Source organism: Pseudorca crassidens, chromosome 7, assembly GCF_039906515.1.
Source record: "Pseudorca crassidens isolate mPseCra1 chromosome 7, mPseCra1.hap1, whole genome shotgun sequence".
In the NCBI taxonomy this organism is placed as follows: domain Eukaryota; kingdom Metazoa; phylum Chordata; class Mammalia; order Artiodactyla; family Delphinidae; genus Pseudorca; species Pseudorca crassidens.
The window spans coordinates 95243509-95260257 of record NC_090302.1 but is presented as its reverse complement, the minus strand read 5'-3'; the positions used below and the strand labels follow the sequence as shown (position 1 = coordinate 95260257).

The following is a 16749-nucleotide window of genomic DNA, read 5'->3' as shown; positions in this document are numbered from 1 at the left end:
AGAGATTTGTTCTACAGTGGTGCAACCCAATAGATAAACAATGTGAGCCACATATGTAATTGTGTATTTTCTAGTAATCACATCTAAAATAATACACAACTGAAGTTAATTTAAATCATATGTTTTATTTTACCCAATATATATGAAATATCATTTCAACCTGTAATCAATATCAAACTTATGAATGAGATATTTAACATTCTTTTTTATACTAAGTGTTCAAAACCCAGTGCGGGACATCTCAATTCAGTCTAGCTGAGTTTCAAGTGGCTACAGTACTGGGCAATGCAGTCCTGTGGGCTTAGTTTTAGACGCAGTGGCTAAGAGTGATGTGTCACAGTACCATTGATCAGTATAAAATTAGGGCCTGGAAGTAGGTGAAAAATTTAATTGGTCTTCTCAAGAAATTAGACTTTTTTAGCCTGGTCGGATTGGATTAGATCCTTATTGCTATTACTGTGTAATGTGGATGACACAGGAGAAGGACTGTCTGCTCTGCCAGTGCTGCTAATTGTGCTCACGTTATGAGCGTGGTTTTTAATTCATAGTTTTGTTTTTGCTAAAAATATTTTACTTACGGCCATGTATTTTTATCGTAGTAAAATATACATACATAAAATTTACCATTTCAATTGTACGATTCAGGGGCATCGAGTACATTCACATTGTCGTACCACCATCCATCTCCAGAACTTTTCATCTTGCAAAACTGAAACTCTGCACCCATTAAACAATTAATCCCCATTCTCCCCTCCCCCCAGCCCCTGGTAAACCACCATTCTACTTTCAGTCTCTATGACCTTGACTACTCTAGGGGTATTTCATGTAAGTGGAATCATATGTTATTTGTTCTTCTGTGACTGGCTTATTTCACTTAGCATAATGTTCTCATGGTTCATCCATGTCGTAGCATGTGCCAGAATTTTCTTCCCTTTTAGGCTGAATAATATTCATTTGTGTGTATATACTGTATTTTGTTTATTCATCTGTTGATGGACGTTTAGGTTGCTTTGGCTGTTGTGAATAATGCTGCCAGGAGCATGGGTATGTAAATATCTCTTCACTTGTTTCAGTTGTATATCTATATAGCAATTATATATCTGTTTTAACTATTTTGAGTATATACCCACAAGAGGATTGCTGGATCATATGGTAATTCTTTGTTGAAGTTTTCCCACAGTGGATGCACTGGTTTAGATTCCTAGTCGAATTGCACAAGGATTCGAATTTCTCCACATCTTCCCTAACATTGTTATTTTCTGTTTGTGTTTTGTTTTGATTTTTGATAGTAGCCATTCTGGTGGGTGTGAGGTGATATCTAACTGTGGTTTTGATCTGCTTTTCCCTGATACCTAGTGATGCTAAGCATCTTTTCATGTGCTTATTGGCCATTTGTATATTTTCTTTGGAGAATATTCAAGTTCTTTATCCATTTTTTAATTGGTTTTTCTTTTTACTATTCAGTTGTAAGTGTTCTCTATATATTCTGGATATGAGATTCTTATCAGGTATATGATACACTTTATCCCATTATGCAGGTTCTCTTTTAACTTTCCTGACACTGTCCTTTGTTGCACAAAAGTTTCTAATTTTGATCAAGTCCAATTTATCAATTCATAACAAATCGCAAGGGGCGTCAAATAGCCAAAACAATCTTAAAAAAGAACAAAGCTCAGGCTTCATACTTACAGATTTCAAAACTTATTATAAAGATACTGTAGACAAAATTGTGTGGGACTGGCATAGGAATAGACATAGAGACCAATGGAATAAATTTAAGAGTCCAGAAATAAGCCTAATTTACATTTACGGTTAATTGAGTTTTGATAAGGGGATCAAGACCATTCAATGGGGAAAGAATTGTCTCGTTAACAAATAGTGCTGGAACACTGGATGTTCACAGGTAAATGAATGAATTGGATCCCCTCACACCATATTCAAAAATTAACTCAAAATGGATCAATGGCCTAAATATAAAAACTAAAACCATAAAACTCTTAGAAGAAAATGTAGAGGTACATCTTCATGATGGCAATGGATTCTTAGATATAACGCCAAAAGCATGAGTAACAAACTAGTTCATGATTGTGTGAAGGAATCTTTTTCATCCACTTGACAATTTTGTAAACTTTCATTTGGCTAAAACTAGAAATCTACCTAACCAAGTACACGTATAGAATCATGTTCCAATAGGTTGACAGTGAAGGAAGGGCCCCAGGCTGCACACAGCAGCACCTTAAGCCATCACCCCTGGCTTTGAGCAATTTCTTCTCCTTGCTGGCAGAGTTTGCATCCTCCAGTTGTCTTCATCTTTTGGTGTTTATTTCCCCCCATGGTTATCATGCTGCATTGGGCATTCAGGGTCAAACTCGGTAACTGATCCTTTGACTAGGACAATACTCTTTTTAATCCACATAGTTTACCTTTTGACTCTCTTACCCACATAGAAAAGAAATAAGCAGAAAATGGCCCAAACATAGGCTCTTGGCAGTCTGAAAAATGTCACTAAGTGCATTTTATTGGGCTGTTTGGGCTTCTTGGCCGTCATATTTTCCCCAAGTGGAATAGTTTTAGACAAACATCAGTGAGCTGTATTTCTGTGCCTAAGCTGTGGGCTTATTTGCCTCTCAGTAATGAAACTCTTAAAGAAAAATTTATTCTACCCCCTTCCATTCCAAGAAATGTTACAAGTTCTCTATTTCATTGTTGCAGATATTAGGAGTCTTGTGATGAGTGCCTAAGGATTCCCCCCATGTATGGGATGGGGGCTCCATTATCTGGGTACAGATGTGTCACCTGCTTTAGCACCTCTGCTAATATTGCTAGGGTGGGTGTCTCCATAACACTATGAAACAAGATTCCTGAAAAAAGGATTCTGCTTCTCTGGAGAAGGATGAGCCATGGATATTTAACTCTTCTTTATGATCAGGCAGGCATTTCTCACTAATAAATCTCTCATTTTTTATGTTCAGCTAAGGTAGTGAAATGGATCCTTAATTAAATTTAAGATTCTAAAAATATGTCAAAGTACACTCTCTTACCTAGAGAATGTAAGTTCTGTTAAAAATTGTTAATTTCTTTTTGTTATACTTATTTATGCTGTAGTATCAGCAATAGTCCTTATTTTTACTTAAATGACCCATTTGCCTTTTGTTAGTAGTAGTTTTAAATATAGGCTCTCAAGTACCAACTTTAAATATGGAATTTGCTTAAAGGTAATAAAGTTTAAATGTTATAATGAAGACAAATCTACCTGAGGAGAAAGCATTGTGGAAAACCAAGGTAAAAACTGAGCAGTTATAGCCTGTATAAACTTCAGGAAATGAAGGTACCCTTGATCTCAGACTGTTAATGGGACTTTTTGGCAGGATAGTATACTAAATTGTCCGGCTTTTCCAAAGGCTGACAGCTGAATTCTTGTAATCTATGATTTTTCTCTGGTTTCAACTGTTTTTTTTTTTTTTTTTCCTGCATTTGTCATTGATTTTTTTTAATTGAAGTATATAGCTGATTTACAATGTTGTGCCAATCTCTGCTGTACAGCAAAGTGACTCAGTTATACACATATTTTTTTTTTTTTACTATTCTTTTCCATTATGATTTATCCCAGGAGATTGGATATAAGACCCTGTGCTATACAGTAGCACCTCGTTGTTTCAATTATTTGTTTTTTGAAGCAGGCTTAATTCAGGGTATAATGCAGATAAAGATGGTGGTTTTACCTGAGCTGCTGCTGCTTCTTTGTTCTTCTTTTTTTTATTTTTAATCTCATGCACGTGAATTTAATGTGTCTTCCAAAGGATACTTGAATAGGCAACTTTTGTGACTCAGGAAATCAAGGTCCATTTTCCCTACAATCCTAGGTGGGCCTAGGATAAGCCTCTGCTAATTCTGCACCCAATTACAATGTGGAGGAGGTTTCCCCACACATCCAACGATTCTTCAGACACCAGCTGGATGTCCTTCCATTTGACTGAATTCTGACACTATCACCCAGATATAGCATCAGCCTCCAAAGGTTGAGGGCTCACCTACAAGACTGTTCCCTGCTTCAGATGCCACTTGCCAAGTCCAGGTTGTTACCAACTAGCTGTAAATCAGAGGTTCCTGCTAGCCCCTCCTTAGGTTTGATTAATCTCCTAAAGTGGCTCACAGAACTCAGGAAAACATTTTACTGACTAGATTACTGGTTTATGATAAAAGGATACAACTCAGGAACAGCCAGATGAAAGAGGTGTATAGGGACGGTATGGGGAAAGGGCACAGAGCTTCCATGCCCTCTCTAGGTGCACCATTCTCCCCATGGCTCCATGTGTTCACCAACCTGGAAGATCCCCTAATCCTGTCCTTTTGAGATTTTGTGGAGGCTTCATTACACAGGTATGATTGATTAAATCATTGGCCATTGACTACTGATTCAACCTCCAGGCTCTCTCCTCCCCTTCTCCTCCCAGGAGGTGGGAGGTGGGGCTGAAAGTTGGTTAGTTATCCTGGCAACCAAACCCTAGTCTTTAAGTACTTTCCCAAAGTCACCTTATTAACCTCAACCCAGGTGATGGAAAGGGGCTTGTTATGAATAACAAAACACTCATATTACACCTTTATGGTTCTGAAGTGTTTTTAGGAGCTAAGGACAAGAGGCCAAATATTTTAACAAAAGATGCTCCTGCTGCTCTTACCACTCATGAAATTCGAAGAGTTTTGGGAGCTGTGAGCCAGGAACCATAGACAAAGACCAAATATATATATGAGAAATGCATTTTGGTCGTCTGAATGACAAAATATATTCTTCTTATAAATCAAAATATTGCATCTCTAACCTGATTTTCAGTATTTAAAATGTCTCATTTTGAATCTTTATTATAAGACACACATTTTTATATTTTATGATATTTTGGGATGGATAGTTTACTGCCTTTCCTTGATACTTTCCTTCATTTGTCTGTTTATGTATATGCTTTTTAGAAGTGTAAGGGACTGTAGAGACAGTTTAGTCCAGACAAGTTCAAGAAAAGGAAAGTAGCAGGGTATATGTAAAGTCATTCCAGACAACCTTCCTATATAGGGACTAGGCTGTTGGTGAACAGATCTGCGCATCAAGAGAACGCACTCTAGCTGCCTTTCCCAGCCAATAAGATTCTTCTTTAAATCAGTGGGCTACAAGAGACCAACAGACATATGGTGAAGCCAACCATATGAAAGAGAAGGAACACAATGAAGAAATGGAACTAGAGGTATCTCAGATAAGAATAGCAGCAACAAATCTCAATTAGCATTCTTATTGAAATTCTGCATCGTATCACCTTTCCTGAGATAACAAAGTGCTTCTCTAAAAAAGAAAAATATCAGAGTACAAGAAAGTTTATTGACAACATAAGGAAAAGATTTTGAGAAATCAAGAACAGGTATACTTGGTCCATCCTGTAATACAAGTTTCAGAAAGAGGAAAAAGATATAGGGCTTGGGATGATGTAATTTTAAAAAGAAAAAGAAAAATTTCCCAAGCTGCAGAAAGGGTTATGTTTTTAACCATCTACTTCACCCCCCCGCCCCCACAAAAAACCCACCATAGTTAAAAAGCAGTTCTAGATATATCCTAGTGAAATGTCATGACTCCCAGAATAAAGAGAATATCCTAACCCTGCCAGAGAAGGGAAAAATACAACTTTGCTACAAAGGAAAGAATATCGTACTGGCTTTGGATTTCATGTCAGTAACCATGGATGATAAAATTAAATAATTTTTAAAATCTGAAGAAAAAAGAATTTGACCTTAGTTTGACTGCAGAATTCTATCAATCAAGTGAGGGCATGAGCTCAGAAATTTTAACATCATCTAAAAGAAGTTATCAGTAATGTTTATACCAAAGCGTAAAATGAGTCCAAGGAAGGTGATAAATTGAAATACAAAAGTTGTATTACTTAAGCAAAAAACAAACACAAAAGCTAGAAAAAGTAAGACTCCAGTGTTGCTGACACAGAAAATTATGCAATCAGCAAAGTTTAATGAAAATAACCTTTCCCTCTCAGTGGGTCCAGTCCTGTCTACTTCTGCAATGGAAAAATCTTTACAAAGTCCTTTTAATGCTGTTTATTGATAGGGTTTAGAAACAACCTGTAGAAGAACCACAGAAGACAATTTAAATTTTGAAACTAATTGCAAATATTATATCTGGAAAACACAAATACTGGTATGTACTTTAAAAACAGAGTATACCTAACAAAATTAGGCAATGGAGGAAGGTAATAGTGCTAATTTCATAGAGAGAGATGTTCCAAAGTCAGTAAGTCAAGACATTAAGATCTATTATTCAAGCAATGAGTGCATTATTTAAAATTTAAGCGTGAACACCAGGAAACAACTGAGTTTCCATTCTTTTTAACAGTGGATATCTCTGGAAAGAGAGACTAGGGCTGCCGAAGGAAGGGGTCTGGGTGTGGATAAAAGAGTATTTTACAATTTTGTTTATTCTTTTTTTTAACCAAGTACATGCTTATATCATTATTTTTAAATTTATTTGTTTTTAAAGTTTTTAAGCTGAACAGCAGGGTTGGTCTGGGAAGGTTTAATTGGGACTTCCTCTGCCATCACCTACCCTTCCTTCTCTCCCTGAAGACCAACCTTCTGTGTGTGCATCCTGAATCCCAGGGGCTCCTGTTTTTCTCCACATTTGCTCCATCAGATATCCATCAGCAGACCCAGACAGATACTCTTTCCCACCCATCTAACCCTTACCTTAACCTTTGCCAATTGTCCCTTCTCCTTTCCTTAATCTCCAAATTTCCTTAAAGAGAAATCTACACTTCTTGTCTTTGTAGCTGTCTCATCTCGTCACTCTCATACCCAATGCAGAATGACTTGTACTCCCCAACACCACTTAACTGAAACTTTGCCAATCTTCCTTTACTTCTGTGCGGCTGAGCCACACTGACTCCATTTTGTCAGCTCCATCTTAGTTCTGCAATCCTACCCCTTCTCTTCTCTGCATGACTGAGCTTTTGCCTAACTCACAAAGAATACATCCAAGCCAGATAAATTTCCTATCAACTTCTACCCTTGCCTTCATCTGATATGAAAACTAGAAGAGTGCCTTTGCTGGCACAGATGTTCATGAGACCCCCGCTGGGGAGGAAAAATTCCCGGTTCCTGACAGGTACAGACGTGCTTCTCACTTGGTAGTCAGATTCTATATTTCACTTTGGCCCCTTTAAATTCCCCTGTACCCCTCTCAGCAGGGTGGAGTGCAGCTGTGAATGCTTCTGGATTGCTGTCTGCCTGATCCAACCTGTATGTAAGTTCACTTCAATAAACTTCATATATTGAGTTGCCTGCTTCATTTTTCAGTCTCGAAGTTCCTTCTCAGTTTGGGGAATGTTATTCAATATCCCTATCTTTGAACAACTTCCTAGTCTCCAAAATCAAAGCCTTACTTTCTAGGTCTATCATACTTGAACTCTAACAATAGTATTCCTTTAACTGGGGTCTGAGAATGAATCCTATTAGATTTCCCAGTTTTTTAAAAAAAATTGTGATTTTATTTCCATGATAATTTTAAAAGAATAAAATCATTCAGAATAATCTGTATAACCACCGTATAACAGTGTAGTGTTAACATTTGTAACCACCACCCATGTGAAAATATGCACATTTCTAGCACCCAGCAGGCTGCCTAGCACATCTCAACTGTCAGATTCAACCAGGTTGTTGCATGTATTATTCTTTGTATTGTTCTTTGTGTTGCTTTTTCTTATGGCATGAATAAGTTAATTCAGTGTATTTCTTTTTATAGTATGAATATTCCATTCTTTGCTTATCATTTCTACTGTGAAGATGTGTGTTGTTTCCATCATCTGGCTATTAGGAATAAAGCCGAGCCTGTTAACGTTTAGCACATTATTTCTCCCATCGAATCAGTTTCAGAATCAGTAGACAATGTTATCACATACAGTGGAATGCTGCCCTATACAATGTCTTTTTTAAAACTACAGCTTTATTGAGATATAATTCACCCAATTAAAGTAGACGCTTTAGTAGTTTTTGGTATATTCACAGGGTCATGCAGTCATTACCACAGTCAGTTTTAGAATGTTTCATCACTCAAAAGGAAACTCTGTCCAGTCACTTCCCATTTCTCCCCAATGCCCATGTCACCCCAACCCTAGGCGATCACAAATATCCTTTCTCTGTCTATAAATCTGCAATTCTGCATGTCTCATATGAATGGAATCATACAATATGTGTGGTCTTTTGTTACTGGCTTCTTTCATTTAGCATCATATTTTCAAGGCTCAACCATGCTGTAGTGTGTATCAGTACTTCATATCTATTTATTCTTGAATAATATTTCATTGTATGGATCTACCACATTTTACTTATCCCTTCATTAGTTGGTGAACATTTGGGTTTTTTCCACTTTTTGGCTATTATGAATAATGTTGCTATGAATATTCACATACAATTTTTTGTGTGGCTATGTTTTCATTTCCCATGGGTATAGAATTATGAAAAACACTGGGCCTTATGGTAATTCTGTTTAAGCTTTTGAGGAAGTGATAGAATGTTTTCCAAAGCAGCTATACCACTTTACATTGAAACCAGCAATGCACAGGGGTTCCAATTTCTCTACAACATTGCTAACATTTGTTATTTTCTGTTTTTGTTTTTTTTTAATTTGTGATTTTGTTAAAGTCTTCCAAGTGGCAGTGAAGTGGTATTTCATTGTGGTTTGATTTGCATTTCCCTAATAATTAGTAACAGTAATGTTGAGTATCTTTTCAAGTGCTTATTGTCCATTGGTATAGCTTCTTTAGAGAAATGTCTATTCAAGTGCTTTGTTCATTTTTAGTTTTTGGGTTTTCCTTGCTGTTATTGAATGACAGGAGTTTATTATATGTTCTGGAATTAATCACTTGTAAGATATATGATTTGTAGAAATTTTCTCCCTTTCTCTGGGTTGCCTATTACTTTCTTGAAATCAAATTTACCTATTTTTAATCTTGTTCATGCTTTTGATATCACATCTAAGAAACCATTGCCAAATCAAAGATCACAAATTTATGCCTATATTTTCTTTTAAGAGTTTTATAGTTTTTGGTCTTACATTTAGGTCTTTGATCCATTTTGAGTTAATTTTTGTATATGGTATAAGGGAGGGATCCAATTTCATTCCTTTGTATGTGAATATCAGTTGTCCAGCATCATTTGTTGAAAAGACTATTCTTTCTCTATTGAATTTTCTGACATCCTTCTCAAAAATAAGTTGACTGTAAAAGTCAGAGTTTATTTCTCAACTCTGAAGATTTTCATTCATATATTTGTCTATCCTGTGCCAATCTCACACTGTCTTGATTATTGTAGCTTTGTAGTGAGTTTGAAATCATGAAGTATGTGTTCTCCAACTTGGTTCTTTTTTTCTTTCAGTCAACATTGGTTTGACTATTCTGGGTCTCTTGAATTTTCCTGTGAATATTGGGATCAGCTTGTTAATTTCTGTAAAGTAGTCAGTTGGGATTTTCTTAGGGATTGCACTGAATGTGTAGGTGATTCAGGGACTATTGCTATCTTAACAAAATTAAGTCCTCTGATACATAAACATGGATGTCTTTCCACTAATGTAGGTCTTCAATTTCTTTCAACAATATTTTGTAACTTTCAGAGTATACATTTTGTACTTCTTTGTTAAGGTTATTCCTAAGTATCTTATTCTTTTTCATGACATTGTAAATGGAATTAGTTTCTTAATTTTAGATTGTTCAAGTGTGTAGAAATACAATTAATTTTTAAATGGGTATTATATTCTGAAAACTTGTTGAACTATTTTATTAGTTCTAATAGTTTTTAGTGGAGTCCCTAGGATATTCTATCTACAAAGTCATGCCACCTGCAATATAGTTTTGTTTCATTCTTTTCCAATCTGGATGGTTTTATTTCATTTGCTTGCCTAATTCTCCTGGTTAAAACCTCCAGCAAAATGTTGAATAGAAGCTGTAAGAGTGGAAACTCTTTTTCCTGATCCTAGGGAGAAAGCATTCAATCTTTTACCATTAAGTATTGTGTTAGTTTGGTATTTTTCATTATATGCCCATTATCTGGTTGAGGAAGTTCCCTTTCATTGCTGGCTTAAGTGTTTTTGTTTTAACATAATGGAGTGCTGAATTTTGTCAATTTTTTGTATCTGCTGAGGTATCATGGTTTTTGTCCTTTATTGATATGGTGTGTTACGTTATATACATGTTTTATATATATATATATATGTATATATATATATATATATGTATAGATATGAAACCAACTTTGCATTGCTGGCATAAATTCTACTTGGTTATGATGTATAATCTTTCTGTATATTGATGGATTCAATTTGTTAGTATTTTGTTGATTTTTATATCTATATTCATAAGAGAAACGGGTCTGTAGTTTTCTCATGACATCTTTGTCTGGTATTGGTATCAGGGTAATATTGGATTCAGAAAGATTAAGCAGTGTTTCCTCCTATTAAGTTTTTGGGAAGACTGTGAAGAATTGGTATTAATTCTTCTTTAAATGTTTGTTGGAGTTCACCAGTGAAGCCATCTGGACCTGGGCATTTTCTTTTTAGATAGTTTTTTGACTACTATTCAATTAAAGTTCTATTCATATTTTTGATTTCTTCTTGTGTCTACTTGAGTAGTTTCCATCTGTTTCATCTGAGGAATCTAACTTGTTGGCTTACAGTTGGTCATGCCCTTGTAATCTTCATTTCTGCAAGATCAGTAATGTTTCCTCTTTCATTCCTGATTTTAATAATTTGAGTCTTTTCACTGTTTTGTTTCTTCAGTCTAGTGCAAAAATTAATTTTGTTGATATTTTCAAAAAAACAGATTTTGGTTCTATTAATTTTTTCTGTTGGTTTTCTATTCTTTATTACTTTCCACTGTTATCTAATCTTTCATTTTTCTTCCTTTGGGTTCAGTTTGTTCTTTTTTTAAAAAAAATTGTAACCATTTAAAACATCAAAGTATAGTTAATTTACAATGTTGTGTTAGTTTCAGGTGTCCAGCAAAGAGAATCAGTTATACATACATACATATATATGTATATACATATAGATGCTTCTTCGGTTTTTTGCAAGGTTAGGGATACCAAGTGCACACAGAACAGCTGAGTATTTAATTGAGCAGATTTGCAGTCAGATGTACATGGTGAACTCAGAAAAAAATCAGGAGATGAGATGCCACAGTCCTGGGCTTTGATCTGATCTGTCTGCCAGTAGACATTAGCTGCACATACCCATTTCCTTCCATGGCTAATTATATTTAATTTTTACTGGTCTCTGAGAATGACTTTGAGCAATGCCTTTTATTACTGTCCCTTGGTTACTCTAAGATTAGAAAAGTGAAAGTCAGCACAATGTTGCCTGGAGAAAATGGGTTCCATGCTTCGCATTACCGTATTACGTGTCTACTTTGTTTTAAAAATGTTGGCTGTTTTCTTGACTGTCTACTTTTTTGCATGTCATATGTCCTTTCTTACCAAAGAAGGAACGGGATGAAAGATGTTTGATAATCTGTATGTCAGGAAACGGGTGATGTTTGTGATGAAGGGAAACCCCATTCTACTCCATTTTAATGACCATTAATAGTGGTTTATATCACTGTCTTAGTAACACTTGACTTCTTATAATTCTTAAAAATAGAGCACCCATAATCATTTTAAATTTGATTAATAAAAGGACCCTCCAAGCTTCTTAGTTAACTGTCAACTTCTACTGCTAAATGAGAGTCCACACCATGGCCTGAGTAGTGCCCAGGCCCCTGTGACCAGCTCTCTGTCCAGCAACCTGTGGGACAGCAGCCTGTGGGACAGAGATACTGCAGTTTGCATCCCTGCCTCACCTCTCGCTGGCTGTGTGAAGTCGGGGACATTACATTCCCCTATTCCTTCTGTGTTTCCTCATTTCACAACAGGGATAATGACACCAGTTCTGCAGGCTGGTGAGGATTTCATGAGTTAACATAAACACTGAGTAAAAATTGCATTCTCCTCGCCTTTAACCCCCTCCTTGTACTTTTAAAAAATTACATATTATGACCAGTGTATTGGGTGTTCACAGTACTTCAGGTTAAATAGTAAAGATCTGCTGTGATTGTGATTGTGATTGTGTGTGTGTGTGTGTGTGTGTGTGTGTGTGTGTGTGTGTGTGTATGTTGGGGCTTGGTTAATTTCCATCTCCCCATTACCTTTCCTGGATTCTGTTTCCCTTGGGCTGACTTGGCATCTTTTCCCTGAGCACAGGGTGATGTGAGAGCAAAGCTGCTCAGAACCATGGTCCAATAAGGAGGAATAGACTGGCTCCAGTTAGCCACTCAGTAGATCAATAGCCCTGTTGAAAACTGGGGATTAGCTATAATTATTGGATTTAGAATTACAGAATTATAAAATGAAATTTGAATTGTTCTTGTGTTGGGAAAGTGAAAGCAAACTGTACCATTTCGATTTTGTTTTAAGCTATCAAGAGAGGGTAAAGCAACCTTTTCCTAGATTTTTCTTTTACTAATTCTCTCAAACAACATCTGGTTCCTTTGCTAGGTGCTTCCTAGTTGATCGTTGGAGCCCTCAAGCAACATGCCAGAGCAGAGCAACGATTACCGGGTGGCCGTGTTCGGCGCAGGTGGTGTTGGCAAGAGCTCTCTGGTCTTGCGGTTTGTGAAAGGTACATTCCGGGAGAGCTACATCCCCACTGTGGAAGACACCTACCGGCAGGTCATCAGCTGTGACAAGAGCATCTGCACCCTGCAGATCACGGACACCACAGGCAGCCACCAGTTCCCTGCCATGCAGCGGCTGTCCATCTCCAAAGGGCATGCCTTCATTCTGGTCTACTCTATCACCAGCCGGCAGTCCTTAGAGGAGCTCAAACCCATCTATGAACAAATCTGTGAGATCAAAGGGGATGTGGAGAGCATCCCCATCATGCTTGTGGGGAACAAGTGTGACGAGAGCCCGAACCGCGAGGTGGAGAGCAGTGAGGCCGAGGTGCTGGCCCGCAAGTGGAAGTGCGCCTTCATGGAGACCTCGGCTAAGCTCAACCACAATGTGAAGGAGCTCTTCCAGGAGCTGCTCAACCTGGAGAAGCGCAGGACCGTGAGCCTCCAGATCGATGGGAAAAAGAGCAAGCAGCAGAAGAGGAAAGAAAAGCTCAAGGGCAAGTGCGTGATCATGTGAACTCCCTCCTGTGGGAGCAGCAATTGTGTGTCTCCCTCTCCTCCCCTCCCCCTCCACGTGAAACCCACAGTCGTCAGGGTAGCATGTCAGATGCCCACGTGTTAAATATTGCATTTTGACCGAGATGTGCGCTGTTGTCCTCAGAGGGCATTTTACACTACCACCAATAAGCACCCCCTCTCCAGAATCAGGGAATCTGACAAATGCTTAAAATGAAAACTAACATGTTCAGCATCGCAGGGAACCGGATGGGGTGCCAGACATTTCTGGAGGCATCGTTCACCATCAGGAGGCATGAGGGCTTGTGCCCTCGGAAGCAGCGTGTGCCGATAGGGGGAAATACTATCTGCATACATGTGAGAGCATGTTAACCCAGAACTGCAAGCACCACCCCCAGACCAGGCATCCCCTCTGCTCAGAAGCCAGTGACAACCCTTGGGGAGGGGAGGGGTGGGAAGAGGTGAGAAGACCAGGCCAAAGTTGTTCGGTTCCATGGTTCTTTTACTGAATTAAAAATAACACAGCCTCTCTACCTGCCAGAGGATGTTCACTGTCAGTTCCCAGCTGACCTGTGAGCCTTGCCACTCTGAGGGGAGGTCCTCACCTCACTAAGTCTAGTTATTAGCAGGTATCGTTTTAGCCTTTTAGGGTATTTCTTTTCACATACAATGATGAATTCACTAAGAGTGTGCCGCTCTGTCAGAAATTCTTCAATTTCCGTTTAAAATGTTTGCGTAAGGATATTGTGGACAATACTAAAACATTGCAATAACGCTCCTGTGTGTTATATTGTGAGAGTTTTAGAAATGTGAAGTTTCCTTCCTTTGACCCATGAGGGGTATAACTCTTCCAGCCCTCAGATTTTAAATAAAAGCAATTAAAGTAGCTATTTTTTAGACATTTTTGTCCTCCAACATGATTTTCTTCTTTTCAATAACTCGATCTGTATCCAACTGGGTAACAGCCAACAAAGGCCATCCGAAGACCAAAAGCCACATCCATTTTCTAACAGACACGGACATGTCTGTGCCATACTTTGCATCTTAATGAAATACGTTGAAACAAAGGTTGTTCACTGTGGTTTTGATGATTATCTATAACGAGTATATTCCTGGGAAATGCATTCAAGTAATAGATTATCGTGCATGTTCCATTAGAAATGTCTTCTAAGAGCTGTTCAATGCAGGGTTCACTCTGGAAATGATTATCTTTTCCTCTTAATGATCTCGTGTGCATCCTCAATCCTTCAAACCAAATTACGGCCACTGCTGGTTCCTGCATGCTAGGTGGAAATGGGTCCAGCAGGCTCTGTCACAGGCCGGGCATAGCCCACTCAGCTTATTCTTCTGCCGTCCTCAAGGCTGCTTTGGCTCTGCTTCCTGAAAATTCCCACTGACAGAGCCTGTAAATTCTCCTGTTTGTTCCAGTCTGCATCCCACTCGGGCCTCCTCTGGAATTTTCCCTTTCAGCACACTTTCCTGTTGCCTGCTTGGCAGGCAGAGAGAGTGATGCCCTCAGGATCATGTAAGGGGAGCTTCTCGGCTTCTGGGCAGCAGCGCCCAGCTGGGGCAGGATGGTCAAGTTCGGACGTTTGCACATACCCTTCTCTCCTGCACTTGCTGTGTCTTTCCTGTGCCTCCTGCTACAGCAACTATTGGGCAGTTCTGTGCTCTCAACAGATCCTAAATTAACCTTTTTCTGGTTAAATTTTCTTGCCTTCATCTCATCCCCTCTCCTCTGCTAATAACTCGTCCTTGTGATGTATTTAGTGTGTGGGAGGTACTTTGAGAACGATTGGCTCCATGGTCAGCCCAACTCTCTGGCCTCCTAGAACAGAACTTGGACAGGGAGGGTAGAGAAGTGGCCTGGGTGCCACCAAATCCCTCTCCAAGTCCCAATGGACACACCTTCTGATGGGCTCCTTCTGTTCCAAGTGGCTGTTCCACAGCCTTCACAGTGAGATCTCATTGGTGTGTTTTCTAGAACATTTGCTTTTCAACTTGTCCCTACCTTTTTTTTTTTCTATTTCTATTCTCAGAGAGATGTCATCCATTTGTAGTCTGGATATGGGTTAAGTGGAAGAAGAAACAGGACTTCATGGCCAAAATGAACTTTAGAGATCTTGGGTGGGTTAAACTAATGGTAAAATGTGATGTCTGCCACAGGCTGTAATGTCCGTAAGGCTCCCAGTGTGTGGGCTCCCTGTCACTGCCCCATTCTTCCTAATCCAAGTTAGAAATTCATTTAGCCCTCTCAAGGCAGTGTCTACATTTTTAAGTGTTTACAGCTTGATCAATATGAGAAGCTTGTAATTATTGAAAATCTGATCTCATTCAGGACACATTTTCTTCCTTTGTATTTTGCCTGTGAGTTTACTGGAAGGCCATTGATGCTTCAATCATGGGTCTTTATTCTGAGATCATTTTTTATGAACTGCACTGAGGATATAGATGATTATCTCAAAATAATATTTTCGGAGCTCCCCAATGGACATTCAGGGCTCGAGGAGTTAGTCCCACTGAACCAGATGTTTTTAGCATTTATGTGGGCCAGTCCCCGAATAAGTAGTTGTGGTTCTTGAGGACACGTCCTGCATTGCAGATGGACACAGAAGATTTTGACCTTGCCACAGTAAGTTACAAAACTCAAAATATTGCTTTGAAGATGGCACTCCGGGAATAAGCTTGGGGCTCCATGGGTCCCGTTCTGTCCCTGCCAATCCCTCTTCCATCTGGTGACAAGCCATGGGCGTGCCCTGGGCATGCATGCAATACAGCAAGACCAACACAAGAGCAATATTGAATTGTTCATTAGATCTAAAATTACATATATATAAAATATATATAATTTATCTTCCTGCATTTTGAAGTATAAAGTAGTACATTGTACATATCTGTAAGCTAGTATATTTGTTTCACCATTTGTAATATTTAAGAAATGCTCTCTTTATAGAACAGAAGTATTAAATATCCCCCAAAAATGCTCTGTGATACTTAATTTTTTTTTCAAAATTTGTAATGTGTTACTCCTACATAAGCTCTCTGGAAATGTCCATAACTAATGGGACACATGTAAACCCTCAAAGATCCATCCTGGAATTCAGTGCCCCACAGTGTGTGGACAGAACATTTACAGAGCATGACTTTTATACATGTGGGATAGCAATGTGTATATTTATATTTAAGGTGTATTTACTGTTACAATTCCATTATCTATTTTATTTACAGTTGTAAAAATCATTCTTGCATACAAGTTTCTAGTTGCCAGTGATATTCTGAAAATAAGAATATTAAAATAAAGCTTCGGTTCTGACACACGGCTGGAAGGTGGTGGTATTTCTTACTCTTCAGGGCATAGTGGGTCTGTGGTGGTCTCGCCCTAGTTCTTCTGCAGCTGCTTTCTTGCACCTGTTGACCACATAGGAGATTGTCAGGCCCTGCAGGTCTGGGGTCAGCAACCGCAGCTGCCCTGCGGTGTTCGAAGGAAATTTCCTCACTGTTTGTCACTGGGCTGACATGATGCTACGGGCAGAGTGAGGTGAGAGGG

At 38.5% G+C, this 16749-nt stretch overlaps 1 protein-coding gene across 2 annotated transcripts in view; it reads left to right on the top strand.

Moving 5' to 3' along the window:
• The window catches only part of DIRAS2 (DIRAS family GTPase 2), a 166977-nt gene extending 150455 nt beyond the window's left edge, over positions 1-16522 (top strand). For both annotated transcript variants that reach the window (XM_067745031.1, XM_067745030.1), the window contains exon 2: positions 12568-16522. In XM_067745031.1, coding sequence (XP_067601132.1) covers positions 12604-13203 — 600 coding nt within the window. In that variant the 5' untranslated portion in view covers positions 12568-12603 and the 3' untranslated portion in view covers positions 13204-16522. The remainder of the gene's footprint in view (positions 1-12567) is intronic.
• The last annotated feature ends 227 nt before the right edge of the window (positions 16523-16749 follow it).